At 40.4% G+C, this 17,254-nt stretch overlaps 4 protein-coding genes across 6 annotated transcripts; 3 read left to right on the forward strand and 1 right to left on the reverse strand.

The window, feature by feature from the left end:
• Window positions 1–73: 73 nt before the first annotated feature.
• LOC144716881 (heavy metal-associated isoprenylated plant protein 27-like) lies at window positions 74–2,522 on the reverse strand. Its single transcript, XM_078592147.1, has 2 exons — window positions 2,321–2,522; window positions 74–588 (listed from the first exon to the last, which is right to left on the reverse strand). The coding sequence occupies exons 1-2, from the start codon at window positions 2,411–2,413 to the stop codon at window positions 199–201; spliced, it is 483 nt and encodes a 160-aa protein (XP_078448273.1). The 5' UTR covers window positions 2,414–2,522; the 3' UTR covers window positions 74–198.
• Window positions 2,523–2,926: 404 nt separating this feature from the next.
• Window positions 2,927–3,856, forward strand: LOC144716880 (SBP (S-ribonuclease binding protein) family protein). The gene is made up of 2 exons (XM_078592146.1): window positions 2,927–3,230; window positions 3,324–3,856. Exons 1-2 carry the CDS (start codon window positions 3,081–3,083, stop codon window positions 3,810–3,812), a joined length of 639 nt encoding a protein of 212 aa, XP_078448272.1. The 5' UTR covers window positions 2,927–3,080; the 3' UTR covers window positions 3,813–3,856.
• A 467-nt stretch (window positions 3,857–4,323) lies between these two features.
• Window positions 4,324–8,014, forward strand: LOC144716878 (RING/FYVE/PHD zinc finger superfamily protein). 2 transcript variants are annotated; one of them, XM_078592144.1, is made up of 10 exons: window positions 4,324–5,149; window positions 6,197–6,283; window positions 6,376–6,507; window positions 6,593–6,742; window positions 6,818–6,883; window positions 7,098–7,208; window positions 7,357–7,452; window positions 7,570–7,606; window positions 7,673–7,737; window positions 7,823–8,014. In XM_078592144.1, exons 1-10 carry the CDS (start codon window positions 4,343–4,345, stop codon window positions 7,898–7,900), a joined length of 1,629 nt encoding a protein of 542 aa, XP_078448270.1. In that variant the 5' UTR covers window positions 4,324–4,342; the 3' UTR covers window positions 7,901–8,014. The 2 variants fall into 2 exon arrangements, with proteins under 2 accessions (XP_078448270.1, XP_078448269.1); XM_078592143.1 differs by having other exon boundaries at window positions 7,570–7,593.
• Window positions 8,015–8,111: 97 nt separating this feature from the next.
• Window positions 8,112–12,235, forward strand: LOC144716879 (cell number regulator 13-like). 2 transcript variants are annotated; one of them, XR_013585016.1, is made up of 9 exons: window positions 8,112–8,311; window positions 8,409–8,842; window positions 10,088–10,470; window positions 10,560–10,627; window positions 10,711–10,782; window positions 10,894–11,000; window positions 11,338–11,431; window positions 11,507–11,664; window positions 11,965–12,235. XR_013585016.1 is itself a non-coding variant. In XM_078592145.1 (8 exons), exons 2-8 carry the CDS (start codon window positions 8,432–8,434, stop codon window positions 11,557–11,559), a joined length of 1,188 nt encoding a protein of 395 aa, XP_078448271.1. In that variant the 5' UTR covers window positions 8,112–8,311; window positions 8,409–8,431; the 3' UTR covers window positions 11,560–11,847. The 2 variants fall into 2 exon arrangements, 1 of the variants encoding a protein (XP_078448271.1); XM_078592145.1 differs by lacking the exon at window positions 11,965–12,235 and having other exon boundaries at window positions 11,507–11,847.
• Window positions 12,236–17,254: the final 5,019 nt, after the last annotated feature.

Genomic DNA, 17,254 nt, shown 5'->3' on the forward strand with positions numbered 1-17,254 from the left:
TATTCCCACCATTTACGCTGGGATGAAAAAAAAAAAACGAAGCAGCGCGCTGTTTCAGGTCGAAAAACTGATATCAAATAAATAACAAGCTAACTGATATAAAAAATTCACACCATTTACATTAGTTGGGATTCGTTTATTTCACTAATACACATGGTTTCCGGTAGAAAGAAAGAAGAACGGAAAAAAAACAGAAGTTCACATAACGGCGCAGGCGTTGGGGTTCTCGTCGCTGAAGGCGGAGACGAAGCGGTTCTCGTCGGAGCCGGCGCGGGCGAGGGCGGCGACGTCGGGCTTGAGGACGGCGGCGCTGCGGACGTGGCCGGGCGGTGCCTTGCGGTCGTAGGCGCCGGGCACGTAGGGGTGGTCGACGAGGGCGTAGGGCACGTAGGGCCATAGCTCGGCCTTCTTGCCCGTCTTCCTGGCCACCCTCTTGACCACCTTGGCCGGCTCCACGAACCCCGTCACCGCCAGCTTGTTCATCTTCGGCTCCACCCTCACCTCCGTCACCCCCTTCATCCCCTTCACCGACTCCCTCACCTTCTTCTCGCACCCCTCGCAGTCCATCCTCACCTTCACCTCCACCGTCTGTGCAACCCCTCGCAGGACGACATCACAGAGTCAACAAACCCGGAAACGAGACCCACCAAAGGGAGAGAGAGATATATACGTACGTACATACATATATTCATAGGTTATATTCATAAAGAGAGAGAGAAAAGAGATAGATTGATTGATAAAGAGAGATAGATATATTGATAGATAGATAAAGAGAGAGATGGATAGATAGATAGATTGATAAAGAGAGAGATAGATTGATAGATTGATAGATAGATAGATTGATAAAGAGAGATAGATATATTGATAGATTGATAAAGAGAGAGAGAGATTGATAGATAGATTGATAAAGAGAGAGATAGATTGATAGATAGATTGATAAAGAGAGAGATAGATTGATAGATAGAGATAGAGAGAGATATATTGATAGAGATAGAGAGATGTATAGAGAGATATATAGATATAGAGAGATTTATAGATAGAGATAGAAAGAGATAGAGAGAGATATACAGAGAGATAGAGAGAGATATATTGATAGAGATAGAGAGATGTATAGAGATATATATAGAGAGAGATAGAAAGAGATAGAGAGATATATATGGAGAGATATATAGAGAGAGATAGAAAGAGATAGAGAGATATATATGGAGATATATATAGAGAGAGATAGAAAGAGATAGAGAGAAATAAAGAGAGATAGATAAATAGATAGAGAGAGATATATAAAGAGATATATATAGAGAGAGATAGAGAAATAGATAGAGAGAGATATAGAGAGATAAATTGAGAGAGATAGATAGAGAGATATATAGAGAAAGATAGAGAGATATAGAGAAATATAGAGAAATAAAGAGAGATATTTTAATTAAGATAGATAGATATATTGGTTAAGATGACAAGAGAGAGAGAGGGTGTTAAGATAGATAGATAGAGAGAGAGAGAGAGAGAGACGCAGAGGGAGAAAGGTTAAGATAAAAGATACATACTAACATTTCGAGAGAGAGGAGAGAGAGAAATATGGGTTAAGACAGATTGATAGGTTTGAATAGGTTAAAATTGATAGGTAGATACGTGGGTACTGGGTAAATAGATACGTTGGTTAATAAGAGGAGAGAGAGGGGGGATATAGAGATATACATGGCTTACGACAGGTAGGTTAAAATAGGTTGAGATTGATAGATAGATACATTTTGAGAGAGAGAGAGAGAGAGAGAGAGAGAGAGAGAGAGAGAGAGAGAGAGAGAGAGAGAGAGAGAGAGAGAGAGAGAGAGAGAGAGGGAGAGAGAGAGAGAGAGAGAGAGAGAGCGAGAACGAGAGCCAGAGAGAGAAGAGAGAGGAGAGAGAGAGAGAGAGAGAGAGAGAGAGAGAGAGAGAGAGAGAGAGAGAGAGAGAGAGAGAGAGACATAAGACTGATACTAGGTAGATAGGTAGAGAGAGATACGTGAAGATAGATGTAGATATAGAGACAGAGAGAGAAAGAGATGTTGAGAGGGGTAGACGGGTACATAGGTTAACATAGATGTGGTTGATGTGGAGGTAGAGAGAAAGAGAGGTTAAGATAGACAGATACATATACAGAGAAGAGACTGAGAGATAGGTTGAGATAGATGCTAGTATAGATATATACATACGTAGATAGGCACAATATTTAGATTGACACAAAGAGTGAGGTTGAGAGAGAGATACATAAACTGATGTTAAGAGAGATAGATGCATAGATTAAGATAGATAAAGAGAGACAGACAGAGAACTTCGGGCTCACCTGAAGCTGCCGCCGCCTCTTCATCCTCTTCTTGTTCTTCCTCGTGGAGATCGCGTCGGAGACCGCGTCTAGAGCGCCGTCCAAAATCCCCATCTTTTCCTCACTCTATCTCTCTCTCTATGTCTCTCTCTATCTCTCTCTCTATGTCTCTTTCTATGTCTCTCTCTGGTTCTCCTTCACCGATGAACGTTACGCTTGAGAGGGAGACTCTTTTATAAGGAGGTTCCCGCGGACGCCGACAAACCGACCGGCGATATAAGATTAGGGAAGGCGGTCCAGGTCGGTTTGTCCGGCTGCCTGCTTTATCGACACGTGGCAAGAATCATCCACGTGGCGATTATCCATGAGAAATATCTCCAGCCATCGGATGGCCGACACGTGGCGCCCCCGGTGGGCCGGCCCAAACACGGCCCAAACGGTTCCGTAAAACCAACAGTAACAGTCAACGCCGCCGGTAAATCGGGTAGAAAAGTAAACACAAAGGAGCGGAAGGGGTCAGGCGTAAATAATCCGCGGGTATTGGTTTTGTGTGCGCGCGTCGGCGTCGTTCGGTGGCACTTTTATGGCGCACCCCCTGAATTTCCAAAAATTATTTTTGGTAGAGCCTTTCCGTTCAGACGCGCCGGCATTGTCGACGCGCGTGGCCAGCCCAGAGATAACCTCTCTCTAACTCTCTCTATCTCTCTCATCGTCTTCCCCCTTATATCATGCACCTCCTCTGCTCCAACCGCAGCGGTGGAAGGTTGCGGAGGTCGTGATCATGGCGGTTGAAGCGCGACAGCCGTTTCTAGAGACCGCTCCGTCGCTCTGCAACGGCCATCTGCATCGCCATCACCAAGATCTGGCTCACCGATTGGCTTCGCAGATGGACAGACACAGGCAAGAGATCGATCAACTCCTCCGATTGCACGTACGCCGTCTCGAATCTCAAATCACAAATCTCAAATCTCAAATCTCGATCTCGAATCGGTTCTTCTTGCTTACTCCGTTTTGTTGATCGCAGAGCCTTCGATTGAGATCGGCGTTGCAGAGGCAGATGCGAGAGCAGGTGCTGTTGCTGGCGAGGCGGATGGATTTGAAGGCGGCCGCGCTGCTGAAGCAGAAGGACGACGACCTGGCGAGCGCGAACAAGAAGACGATGGAGCTCGAAGCGTGCCTGAAGCGCGCGGAGGAAGAGGGACACGCGTGGAGGCGGATCGCGGAGGAGAACGAGGCCATGGCCGCCGCGCTCCAGAACCAGGTCCGGATGACGGCGATCGCGGCGCCGGACGACGACGGCGACGCGGCGTCCTGCTGCGATTCCAACGGCGGAGATTTGATAAAAGGTAAGGCGGTTCCGGGGCGTTGCAGGGGCTGCGGCTGCCGCGATTCGTGCGTGCTGTTCGTGCCGTGTATGCATCTCTGCTCGTGCGAGCTCTGCGATCTGCTCTTCGATTCCTGCCCCGTCTGTTCATCCGCCAAGCAAGGTAGCATTCAAGTGTTCTTCTCCTAGACCAAGTTTTCTTGCTCGATCAGTTCAAACCATCGTTCTTCCCCCTCTCCTTCCATCGATCAGATCCGATCCGATCCGATCCGATCAGTTTGGAGGATGAGGATCGGATCGGTTGAAAAGGCCTTACAGCCCACGTTTAAAAAGCTTTCGAAGTCGCCTCGACTCGGGACAGACAGACGTGGCAGGGGATCAGAGAACTCGCTTCGATTCAATAGGCGTTCTTCTTCCCATACTTCGATCCGATCCGATCCGATCGGTTTGGACACGTGGCCAATTTTTATTGGAGGATGAGGATCGGGTCGGTTAAAAAAACGGGCGATACAGCCCACGTTTAAAAAGCTTTCAAAGTCACCTCGACTCGCGTGCTTTCTCTCTCTATGTCTGGAAGTTTGACTTTGGCCTTCCCAACGGTTGGTTTCGAGGCCCGTTAGTGGGCCGGCCCAATAGCGAGGTTGTTGGGCGGAGGGAGACGCGTATAAGAAGGGGGAAGAAGGGGCTGGGGATTTCGTCGATTTTGTTGATTTGCGAGGATGCAGCCGGGAGGGGATTACGCGGTGCCCTACTACGCGCCGTCGCGGGCGGCGGCGCCGCCGGGAGTCGCCGGAGAGTTCGCCGGCGGCGCGCCGCCGCAGAGCTTCGCCTCGGCGCCGCCGTACTCGCAATTCTCGCCGTCGGATTTCCATTCCTTCAATTTCTCCCCCGCGAGCCATGAATCTGGGCCGACGAATCCGCCGGTTTACTCGCCGGCGCAGGCTCAGAATCCCGCGTTTCAATCGTATAATCCATCTGGATACTCGATCCCGCCGGCGGAATCGCCCTCTTCTCTCGTTCATCAGCCTCCCGCCGGCCCTTATTTCTCGTATGATCAGCCGCTCCCGTATCATCAATCTTTCGATCATGGAATTGGGGGGTCCTTTGCGGAAAATTCGCCGAGGTATGGCGCGATCCCTGATCCGATCTACGGTCGCGGTTATGGTAATTTCGATCGGCAGACCCAAGAGAGGAAGGCCGATAATTCGTCGGTTTATGAGCGGAATAAGCCCTATGATGATCTTCTTGGGGAGGGGGTTTATGCTTATGATGGGGGTCGATCGGAGCCGTATGGCGCGAGGGGCACTGCTCCTGCGAGATCTTCGTCTTCTTCTTCGCGCTTGCTTTTTGATGATTATGGGCGATCTCTTGGGTTCTCGTCTTCGCCTGGGAAGGAGCAGTTGAAGGTTGTGAAGGCAGTTCCTACGGTTGAGACCCAGCAGGATGTCAAACACGGGGTGCAAAAGTTTCGGGTGAAGCTGTTGTCAGAGGGATCGGGCCAGAGTTCTATGGATGTTCTCTGCCAGGTTAGAATCTTTGCTTGAAGAATATTCTTGAAGAATCTTTGCTCCTTTCACAAAAAGAGGAAAAATATTTCCGCTGTCAACTGTTCTAGGTTTTCTAATTTTGTCATTCGTCTCTTGATTTTCATTCGAAAGCCAAGCAGCTGAATTGCTTGTTGAGACACCATTCTTTTTTTATAAAGACAACATATCATCTCAACAAGCTTTTTCTCGTAAACTTCAATTTCTTCACTAGAATCCTTTGGCTGCCTATTGTTTTTCCATCTTGAAATTTATTCTAATGGCTTTTGTTTCAAAGCCATTTATCTTAGGCTTGAGTATCCGTCAAGATTGCAAAGACGACAAGTTTTCTTTGTCGTCGAATTTTCTTAAACTTCAACCTAATCCCGGGAATCCTTGTCTGCTCCATAGTTTAAATCTAGCTTGAAATTATTAAAGCACTTGAACTGTGTGAGAGAAAGCATTTTTATTCACTTTGAGTAATTTTATAACCCCTTTTGAAACGTTTCTTTATCATTTGCCCTTGCCATCGATTTTATAGACTCAAATTATCACTGAAAACCCATGCACAGTGGTGTTATGCTGAAAACAAAAAAAATATTGATGCGCGAGGAAATGAACTTCCACATTACCATTGGTCGTGTATTTAATGCCTGATCTGTGTTTAGTTTTTCCTTTTTCAATTCATCTTCAGATTGGGTTGGATGGGATTCTTATTCTCAATCCGAGCTCAAATCGAACTTCAACCCAATCTCTGGAATCCTTATCAGCTCCATAGTTTATATCTATCTTGAAATTCTTATAACTCTTGTACGGTGTGAGGGAAAGTATTTTTTCCACTTTGAGTAATTTTCTAACCGCTGTTGATACTTTTCTTTACCATTTTCCCTCGCTATCGATTTTATAGACTCAAAATATCTCTTCAAACCGATTTACAGTGGTATTATGCAGGAAAACATAGTTCATTATATGCTCGAGTAGATTAACTTCCACACTACCATTAGTCGTGTATTCAGTGTTGATTTTTTCTTTTTTTCCATTCTTCTTCAGATTGGGTTGGATGGGATTCGTATGCTTGATCCTAGCTCAAATAGGACATTGAGAATTTACCCTCTTGAAACGGTGACGAGGACAGAAGTAAGTATTTGAACATTTCTTGTTGACTTACTAGTTGAATTTTCTTGGCCGTAGTGCACTCCAAATAACAGTTTTTTTTATTTTCTCCGCAGGTTACAGATTCCTCCACGTTTGCCTTCTGGTCGAAGAGCTCTGTCGACTTTGAACCAAAACGTATTAGGCTACAATCGAGCAGTTACACTACCAGCACTCTTCTTGATATTGTAACTGCCGCTACGATTCAAGTAAGCTTTTTTTTTCCTGCTCCGATCTGTTTGTATATAAACAGTTCATAAATCAACTGATGTTCTTGATTATCTTTCGGTTCAGTTCAAGGAGATGGGCGGTAAGGACGCGATCAGCAGAGGGACAGCAGCTTCCGAGGCGGCGAGACAAGCTGAACAAGCAGCTGAAAAGAAGAAAGGCTTTGCGGACTGGATCAACAGAATTAAGCCAATTAATGAGGAGAAAGATCACTGGGTGAGTATTCCAAGCAATTGGGATTTTGTACCATTCTTATATTTTTCACTCTTCATAATTTTCTGTTGTCTTTAGGTACCAGATGAAGCAGTAACGAAATGTACATCTTGTGGAACTGATTTCGGAGCTTTTGTCCGCAGGGTAGGATACAATTGTACTTTCTTTCAAAGTTGCTACATTGATCAAGTATAATAGCTCTATTCTTTAAACTTGCTACATTTTGATGAATGTCTAATTTTTTTTGTGAAACCAGATTCTGGGATTTGGCTCAGCTGATAATTACTTATTTCTTATGAATTAGCTGTTCTCATACCATTTGGATTTCTTTAGCGCTAACTTTTCCTCGGATTCGCAGCACCACTGCCGCAACTGTGGCGATATTTTCTGCGATAAATGCACAAGTGGTAGGATCGCGTTGACTGCGGATGAACAAGCTCAGCCTGTCCGAGTTTGTGACAGATGTTTGGTACTGAGTTCTTCTCTTAACAGATGATGAACACTTTAGTATTATAAAAAAATAGTATATTTGCGTACATCATTATATTTGATCTTGTTGGATTCAAGTTTTTCATCTTTAAACAGGATGTTCTAATTTCAATTTTTCCGTGGAACAGGCAGAAGTTACTCAAAGGTTGAGCAATGCAAAGGAGACTGCCAACAGACCCGCCGCCTCAACCCAAAGCCACGAAGATCTGGCAAGAAAACTGCAGGTATAGATTTCATCAGCAAACCCTAAAAAGAATAATATACCAAGAACAGTTCAAAAAATAAAAAAAACCAAGAACAGTAATAATTTACATGTTTAAATGCGGGTTTTCAATGTGCAGGAAGAAATGGAGAAAAATAAGAGGGTATCATCTGGCAGTAAGATAAAATCCCTGGTTGACGAAGATTTCTCCTAATTTATTCACTAATTTATTGATTTGTCAGGCTCGAAGCCTTCCGGGAAGCGGACGAGAGAAGTCGCTTGCCCTACTTGCACCGTTCATCTCCAGGTCGAGGCCCAGCCTTATTTTTAAGTCTCATTTAAGTTAAATAAAATTCATAACCGTTGACCGCGTTGACCATTGACTTCGACAGGTTCAGGTTCCAAGTTCGGGGTCAACGACGGTGGAGTGCGGGGTCTGCCAGCACCCGTTCTTGGTCAACGCCAGCTGATTATGCATTATACGATGATTATCGTCTTTGTTACTATTTTAATTTGGTTTCTACGAATAAAGGATTGTGCATATATGATTCTGTTATGTAGATGGTTCTGTTTTGTTTTTTTAATTTATACATATAATTTATTATCAGAGAGAGAGAGGGTGAAAGAGTCATTTGGCGGGATTTATCTAGTCTGACAAGCTGCAGACTGCGGAGTCAGGGAAGGAGTTTCTCTGTCTCAGTCGTGATTCGTGGCAGAGATCGTCGCCGTAAGCGACGGCCTGGAAGATCAAGGCGTGAATCCCGCGGAAGAAGATCGAGATTCCAGAAAGCGGGAAGAAATCGAGCATGAAGATGTTCATCCGCCGTTCAATCCGACGATTTTGAAGCAATCTGCCGCAGATCCGCTTCCATAATCGACAGGTTCATCGATTTCTGCTTCTAAGCCCTAAATTAATTTCAGGAGAAATTGCCTCGCTCGATTTTGCTACATTATCGATTGCATTATTTGTTCTGGCAGAGATCGACGCTTGGTTTGCGGAGATGTCGTTGTCATGGGAGCATCTGGGAGAGCTCGGCACCGTCGGGCAGCTCGTCGGAGTCGACGCGGTCCGGCTGATCGGAATGATCGTCCAGGCGGCGAACACCGCGCGGATGCACAAGAACAACTGCCGGCAGTTCGCGCAGCACCTGAAGCTGATCGGGAACCTGTTGGAGCAGCTTAAGATCTCGGAGCTTAAAAAGTACCCCGAGACCAGGGAACCGCTGGAAGAGCTGGAGGACGCTCTGAGGAGGTCCTACGTTCTGGTGAACAGCTGCCAGGACCGCAGCTTCCTGTACCTCCTCGCCATGGGCTGGAACGTCGTCTACCAGTTCAAGAAAGCCCAGTCTGAGATCGACCGCTACCTCCGCCTCATCCCCCTCATCACCCTCGTCTCCAACGCCAGAATCAGAGTACGTTCCTTCTTCGCTCACCTTCGTCTACCGTTGATCGTCGAGGTTGGTGTTTTTTTGATGAGTTTGAAGGGATTACTGTTGATTGTCTTTGATCGGTTTCATCGTTAAACAGTGATTGGATTAGCAAAACCGCGTTTGTTCTGTCACCCATCGCAGAGTCTGTAGTTGAATTCGTGTTTATAACCGACTTATCCAAAGACTCGAAGGTTTTCGATGAATTTTTGTTCTTACATATGATTTCTGAATTTATTTGCATAATGATGATAAAGTGAAATATGTCAAATTTTTTTGGAATATTTTATTTCCGAATAAAAAAGGTTCATGATTATCTATCGAGTCTGCGCTGTCATCCTTTTAAGGGATCTTTTTTGACGGTTCACCGTAACGGGTACTATAGTTCAGGGATGCGGACGGGACGATTTTTCCGTCCTGGGATGGAAAAATTGTCCTGTCCGAGGATACAGACGAATTTCGGGACGAAAATTTGTCCCAGGGCCACTGGACGGGACGGTTTTCATCCCATGGGACGAAAAAACCGTCCGTCCCAAGGTTTAGGACGATGGACGGATGGATGTGGGCGAAAAACCGCCGGATTCACATCCGAAGGTTGAGATCTCGCCATGTGGTCTCACTATGACAATTTGCATTAAGGTCCTTGTCTTTTTTGCGCGTGCAAACTATTGCCTCTCAGAATTAATTGTACATATGTCCATTGCTTTCTCTCTGCTCCATATTTCCCTTAATATACTTAGAAAAATCTATATTAATATATTAAAAATATAAAATAGCTTTTTTCGTCCAGGACGAATTTCGGGAGGCAAATTCATCCCGGGAGGACTGGATGGGACGAAAAACCATCCCGAGATTATTGGACTGTACGCTTTTTTTGTCGGTGGAAGAAAAACCGTCCCGTCCTTCGTCCCTGAGCTAACATCGGACGTAGGATGGGACGAAATTCGTCCTGTCCCGTCCTTCGTCCACTTCCGGGACGATCCGGAACTATAACGGGTACTGCGAACCGTTGATGCTTCCGTCAATGTAACCCATCATTTAAATTTTAGATCATAATCATTGACCGAGTTTATGCTGACGATGTATAGTTAGGATAGTTAGGATGGTTGATTGTCGCTGATTTTTCGTTCTCATCATTGACCTTGACGGAATTCAAATCATTAGACATCATCATTATCACAGATTATCATCATCCGGAGGTTAATTCTAAGATCTTTATAATGTTTACAGGAGAGGTTGGAAGACATCGAAAAGGATCAAAGGGAGTACACTCTGACTGAGGAGGAGAAGAAGGTGCAGGACGTCATTCTTAGGCGGGAACCTTCCCAGAACGACACGCTGGTGCTGAAGAAATCCCTCTCTCGCTCCTATCCGGACTTGCCATTGGAGAAGGTTCTTCGAAAAGAGAGCGAGAAGCTTCAGCTGGAGTTGCAGAGATCTCAGACCAATCTGGATATGGCAGAATGCCAGGTCATCCATCACCTGATAGGCGTGGCAGAGACAGTCGCCTGCTCTCTTCCCGACAAGAGTTCTTCCCACGACAACTCTTATTTAAATAAGGAAGAACATCAAGCGGGGAAGGAAGATATTAAATGGCCCAGCAACCAAAAACGGTAGTTTTCTTCCTCCTTGATCTTTACATGCATCATAATTCTCTTATGCTTCATCTCCACAGATGTGCTAACCCTTTTAAATTGAACAGGGAGGTGTCGGACAAAGGCGAAGAGTGGTTATCAGATCTACTTGGTTGCTGTGCAGAACCAAACCTCTGTAAGCGATGATCAGATATCTGGGATGACGGAGAAAATGATATTTCTTGTATTATTCATTATATTTTTCCTGGTATGGCGAAGGTCTAAGAACATGCTTCTTCCCCTGTGGAACGCTCTCTAGGATCGCGTCCATAGCCAAGGGCAGGCAAATTTGTAAGAGCAATGGCTTTCTTACTTTGACTTATATATTTATATATATTAAATCTTACTTAGACTGATGGATTCTGCTTACTCCCGCCCTGGTGTTTGTGATGACCATGTCAGCTTCTTCAGAGGTCTGTAATGATGTCATGACGTACTCGTTGGTGCTCTCCTGCTGCTGCTATAGCTGCTTCATACGGCGGCGCGTACGCCAGTTGCTAATGATTGAAGTAGTCTCCTCTTCCTTGCAATCTCACCTTCGTCTTCATCATTTTCTTCAGAGTTGTGTTTGATGTCATCGTTGACGATAGCAAAAACTTCTTTCGCCTTTTGTTTTTGTTTTTTCATCTGTCCTCTCCAGAATGACATAGTCTACTTGTCATTGTTTTTGTCTTTCGCCCTGGATGACAATGACTGAAACTTCACAGGCCCTTCATCGGCTCAGATGATGAGGATATCGACGGAATCATCATTATCATTATTTACATCCTCGCCAGGATGATGATGATGATGAGGTTGCCTCCAAACACCACTTTAGAGCATCTCCACTTACCTCTCTCTCTGCAGGGTGGGTTATTGGACGACTTCCTCTCTCATCTGATGTGCTGCTGCTGTGCACTTGTCCAAGAGTGGCGAGAGATTGAGCGACGCGGCATCCACTGTCAGTTTTCTATGAAGAAATCTCAGCCTTTTTATTTAGTAGTCAGGCTGCTAATCAGGTTGGCGTTTGATGCAGTGCCGGAGAAGACGAAGACCAGCCCGCCTCTACCACAGTATATGGAGGACTAACTCTCAGTTTACAATGGCGTTTTTGTCAGTTCACCCTGGAGGGCCTTTATCGTTGGCCCTGGGTGTATTTCTGACAATAGTCCACGCATAGAGGATAAGATGAAGGTATCACATAAAAAAATATAAATTTATGTTCAGTTGTAGCTTTAGTGAGTACGTCACATCAAACTGCCAAGTAGTCTAACCATATTTAAGATCAACTTCACAGTTTTTAATGTGATATTTAATGAAGTGATTTCCCACTTTACTATGCTTTGACTATAAATGAATGATAGCTTTCAAATAGAAGGGGTATTGTCCAAGTTCTTGATTTTTAACCCATAAGATTTGCCAACCGTGCAAAGTTGGAATCGTACATTAGTCTTCATGAACAATGATATACTTATTTATTCATTTGTTGTCCAGGTACTAGGTATGAACAAAGATTCTTTGGCCCTTAACATGCATTTGCAGTCCTTTGGTGCACTAAAAGGAAAAAATGATGAGCCAAAAATTCTCAAAAGAAGTAATATAACTCTTTACACTTATTGGGTTGACTATCGAGTTCCGGGTGGTCTTCCCTCTTTTAATTAAAAAAAAACTCTTATTTCACTCGTGAACAAGATTTTCAACGCGTGAAAAACAAATTATTCAAGGATAGGGATTACTCTAGATTGCTATCATCATTTGCAGACCCTTGAATTTTGCTGTTAGTTGATGCTAATATGTGCTTTCTCTCCATGCTAGAGATGAAGTCCTTTTGGTTCTTCATGTGTAAGAGTCTTCTGGTGCAACCAAGTTTAATAACACAATTCAAAAGGTTACAATTTTTTTCTATTGAGATAAGTAGATCAAGTTCATACACGAGCAGGATTTTGAATAGTGTAGAAAACAGTTGGTTGAACAAAGAATGCAAGTGGAAATAGAGTTATTGCATTTATGTGTCCCTGAAATTCTCTATTCATATCTTTCTCGGCATTAATTTTTACAAACCATAAACAAATCTGGTAGATGTCTTTGTAATGAAGTTTGCTCAATCTCTTGAAGTTGCATCTCTTGAAGGATATCAGGCATAAAGAGTAACGAAACAAATTTAACCTAAAATATTGAAAATGGGGTGAGTTCAGGAAATCCTCTACCAGGTGAGGCTTAAAAGGGAGATATCTTATTAAAGTTTTGTTCACTTCGATACAAACTCATACTATATCGTTACTAGTATGAATGTATTTTTTCAAATACGATATCTCTAGTTTCATTGCGGGAAGAGTTTAGAAGAGCCCAACAAGTGAGGAGATATTAAATTTTATTGTTATATTGCAATAAGAAATACTTTCTTTGTAATTTTCTAGAGAAAATCACAGAATTCACAGTCTGAACGACACCCATATGCAGGAGTGATATGGTTTGCAAGTCATTCACACATCTAGTTCTCATATTCATTATTATTCATGAGAAATTTTTATAATATGGGCCATCGACTTGTTGAATGTTAAGTGAATTATGACGGATCATTTATCTTTAAACATTGTGCTCTAAATACATCTGTTCATGGGGAATACGATAGGGACATAAAAACTATGGATATAGTAACATTATATACTCCTTCCCATATGATTATTGTTTATCTCCTATACAATTAATGTGGAGACACTAAAGAAAGATAGTTAGAGCTCTTTAGGGAAAGATTAAACTAAATTCATCTACATAGCTCTCTAAATGATTTTATACCTTAGGGTAACCATCTAAATTCATATAAAGGTTGTGCAAGTGGACCTTATATTTGAGGCATTACATACATATTATGGATGGATGGGTGTGTTTTCACTACATATCATGGTATTCTGAAAAGTCTTAACTCGAATGTAGAGAAAATTCTATGAAATATATAACCGATACACTTTCATGCAAAATTGTCTTTCTTTCTCATCTCTCCTCCAACAATTAAACCTTGGAAGCTCTACGTTTCTATTATTTTCTCCTTTTCTATGTCTATCATCCTATAAATTATAATTATAATTATTTATTTTCCCCCTATCCCCTTAATTTTTAATCCATAATATCTCAATTCCATAATGTTCATATATTTTTATTAGCAAGAATCACAACCATTGGATTAATATTTTCATTGATCAATGCATTAAAAGAAACTTATGTTATTGTGATATTTATATTATTCAAAATTTATATTTTTTGTTTTCAATCAGGTATGTAACGATAGACATATTCTGATGGAGCTACATATCATTATTAAATTCAAATTCAGAACAAAGTTTGGTTATTATTAGACAAAAAACACATTAAAAAGAGTAAAAATAAAAAGTAACAGAAGACTTATTGATGATAAATTGGGTGAAGTTTTACCCTAGAGTATTCTCTACATTGAGAGAAACTAAAAAAAACAAAAATAAATGATATATATTTATATAATATTGGAAAGTCATGCTGACTTAATCACATTGAAAAGGGATGATCAAATTTTATATAATCAATACTTTTGTGAAAAATCTAGTATTGACATCTGATATTCATAGAGCCATCAAGTTATCTTCCTGGATCTGTAGAAAACTTGATCAGGTAAAGTCTCAGATATATTTCAATGCTTTTCATTTTCTAAAAATGGTGGAGCAAAGCCCTTGGATCTGGAGTTCTTATTGTGAAACTATATTAAATAATCAAATGCGTACCAAGGGAGATTGATGTATATACACTTATGTACACATGATTTTGGAAACTGAGGAGGAAATTCTGATCATGGAGGGAATGTATCGACATCTTGAGCTTAAAATAAGGTGGTTGGGTAATAAAGGTTGTCCTTTCCTAGAAAAATGTGAAGAGTTAGAATTAATGATGGGAAGGCCAAGGAACTTCCCATGCTGTTAATAGTCTTCATGAAGTGGTTCCCCCGCCTCAAACATTACTTCTGGCACTATTTCTGGTGCCGTTTAAAACATCATTACATGAATCATACAAAGAAAAACTAAAACGAAAATATGAAGTAATTGACTAAGACCCCTGAAATGAGACATATTTTTTTGGAAACACTGATTATTGGGTGAGCTTGTGGTCTGATATTTTATCACCAGACCCATTTATATTGTTATTGGTTAGCAGTAATGATGGTAAACTTGATTGTTGATAAAATGTGATTCATGGATTGTATTACTATGTATTATCAATTGGACTTGCAAGAGAGAATACCAAGAGTAGTTCATTAAAATTTCAATTTCTATTTAAGATGAGGTCGAGCTTCAATTTCTAACTCACTGATGATAAATTTTGAATCATATTGAAGTTTCAAAACAACAAAAATAGTAATTTTAATCCGATCTCTTCATATTTTTTATTTTTTATGTTTTCTTGATTCTATTCTTAAAATGAGGAAATATAGTAAACATTAATACATCATTTTGCACCTCTCTAGGAAAAACAATCATTTTAAATAGATTTAATCCGTCATTAATAGGCTTTGCAGTCAGTTTTCATAAACCAAAATATATTATATATTTTTTAAATAAAAAATTGGGATTTAAAGAATACATTTTAAATCAAATATATATCTAAATTTATCTATGGAGCTATATTAAAGATAATTTAAATCTGAATTATTATTTATTTACCTATTGAGTTTTATTTATGACATTTTAAAACTGATTTATTCTTTATTTACTTATTGAGTTATATCTATAACTAAATTTAGTGATTCTGGATGGTATCCTGTAATGTAGATAAATTAAAATTAACATCTAAAATTTTACATTATTTTTTAACTATTATCCCATGAAATTTTGTTACATTTTGATAAAACATTATAATAAAAGACAATGTTTGTATTAAAAATTAATCAAAATTGCACTGTTACAGTAAAATGGTATGGGAAATTCAGGGCCATAGGTGGACCACTTTCTGGCCAAAAATATGAATCTCCCTTTGATATGTCAGTCTAGGTGATCAACCTATATACATAACTTGTGATATAAATCAATCCACAAATTACAGAGACAAGTTCTCTAACATATACACCCTCTCCCGCTGAACAAGATACCTGGATCTCATAATTTTTTATGTGAACTCAGATTATGTGTCTAGATTAGACAAGTTAATAATGTTGGTGATACGTGCGAAGATAACCCTTATTGTCAATTAAGGATTCACATCCTTCAATTTTCATATGAAAATCCGGATTATCGTACTAGTTTTGGATGCATTATTCCTTTAATTAAAAATATAAGTTATAATCATTTATACATATATTCTCATGTTTTAAAATTATCCTTATTGAAAAGGGATTGCATTTATACAAGACATAAAAAATCTCATACGCTAAGAAGACTTTGAGCTTATTTTTTAGCTAAGCTTACCACCCGCTCATATTATTTTGGCCCACTTCACATGTCTGAAGGAAAGCTCTATAGTACCATATCAAAACATAACAGGATATACATATGTAAAAAATATAAACCAACTGAAGTTTTAAATGAAATATACAATTCTTATGTGTCGGTGGTTCATAAGAGTGTGGCCTTATTTGACCTAAAGTAATGTGTAAAAATGGCCTTGATAGACACTTACATGTGTCTGAATAGCTCATTAATGGATATTTTGCGGCCAGCAAGCTAATCACAACTACATTTCATTTTAAAATCATTTAAATAAAGATTTATTCATTATTATTCTCATGCTATGCTTATAATGAAGTCCTTGAATATGTATAGTGACTTATTTAATTATGATGAGATCATAATATATTGATCATTTGTATTAAAACATATATTCTAAATATTTCTATTTGAAGGATTCTTGAGCTGGACATAAGACTATCCATGAGAGAATATCACATTATTATAGAACTTGTACGATAAATATGGCTGATCCCATAACCATTAGTGTGGAGACACTAAATATAAAACTTGTGTGCTGTTAAGAGAGAGAGATCATTAAACTGGTCCTTATTAATCCCAAATGGTATTATACCTAAACATATTGTGTATGGATGGTTATTTGTTGACTATGAATTATGATCCCCTAATTACATGATTTGAATAAGACTTAGCTCAAATACAACAAGAATTACATGAATGTGATTGAGTGGTCAAGGTGGGATCATTTGTTCTTGGTAAATGAGGAGATTGAATCAAGAAAGAAGATGCATAAAATCCGAGGCCAAGTAAGAAAGGTATTGGAGAATATTTTATTAAATGATATGTGTACGCATTAATGCTAACTAGAATGAGTGATTGGGGTTTGACATTTAACCATACCTTAAGTCATTTACGAGTCTTGTGTTAAGAAACGATTTAATACTATGTATCTTGTTGAGTTGTGGTATAGGTTCCATAAATATATGATGATAAAGATTCCATGATAGAATTTCATTAATACCATCTATCTTCTTGGGTAAAATGAGTAGCTTGGCATCCAAAGGACTGGAAACTAAACATATCGATTGGATTAAATTAATCATTTGTTGATTAATCTATATGTTGTTAATAGTTAATTAATAAGGTTTGCCAATAACTGTTATTGAGCCTTTAAAGTTATTATCTAAACTGATAGATGGGACTAGAAGGTCACAAACATATGATCTATGATGTTGGTAGATTTAATTAAAGTTAGATGCACCTTTTTGAAAAGTACCTAAATAAGTATAAATTTAGGCAGTATACATTTTATACTCCCATTTAGTCAGATGTTGGTGCCTAACTCTATTGGTGTAGAT

This window comes from Wolffia australiana, chromosome 2 (assembly GCF_029677425.1).
Source record: "Wolffia australiana isolate 7733 chromosome 2, ASM2967742v1".
Taxonomy (NCBI): domain Eukaryota; kingdom Viridiplantae; phylum Streptophyta; class Magnoliopsida; order Alismatales; family Araceae; genus Wolffia; species Wolffia australiana.

Excerpts from the sequence above, each read along its gene's own strand:
- LOC144716881 (XM_078592147.1), bottom strand. The coding sequence starts at position 2,413 with ATGGGGATTTTGGACGGCGCTCTAGACGCGGTCTCCGACGCGATCTCC. Across the intron at positions 589-2,320 it reads AGAGGCGGCGGCAGCTTCAG|ACGGTGGAGGTGAAGGTGAG; the intron begins GTGAGCCCGAAG and ends GGGGTTGCACAG.
- LOC144716880 (XM_078592146.1), top strand. The coding sequence starts at position 3,081 with ATGGCGGTTGAAGCGCGACAGCCGTTTCTAGAGACCGCTCCGTCGCTC. Across the intron at positions 3,231-3,323 it reads ATCAACTCCTCCGATTGCAC|AGCCTTCGATTGAGATCGGC; the intron begins GTACGCCGTCTC and ends TGTTGATCGCAG.
- LOC144716878 (XM_078592143.1), top strand. The coding sequence starts at position 4,343 with ATGCAGCCGGGAGGGGATTACGCGGTGCCCTACTACGCGCCGTCGCGG. Across the intron at positions 6,884-7,097 it reads TCGGAGCTTTTGTCCGCAGG|CACCACTGCCGCAACTGTGG; the intron begins GTAGGATACAAT and ends TCGGATTCGCAG. Across the intron at positions 7,209-7,356 it reads GAGTTTGTGACAGATGTTTG|GCAGAAGTTACTCAAAGGTT; the intron begins GTACTGAGTTCT and ends TCCGTGGAACAG.
- LOC144716879 (XM_078592145.1), top strand. The coding sequence starts at position 8,432 with ATGTCGTTGTCATGGGAGCATCTGGGAGAGCTCGGCACCGTCGGGCAG. Across the intron at positions 10,471-10,559 it reads TGGCCCAGCAACCAAAAACG|GGAGGTGTCGGACAAAGGCG; the intron begins GTAGTTTTCTTC and ends TAAATTGAACAG. Across the intron at positions 10,628-10,710 it reads CTGTGCAGAACCAAACCTCT|GTCTAAGAACATGCTTCTTC; the intron begins GTAAGCGATGAT and ends GGTATGGCGAAG.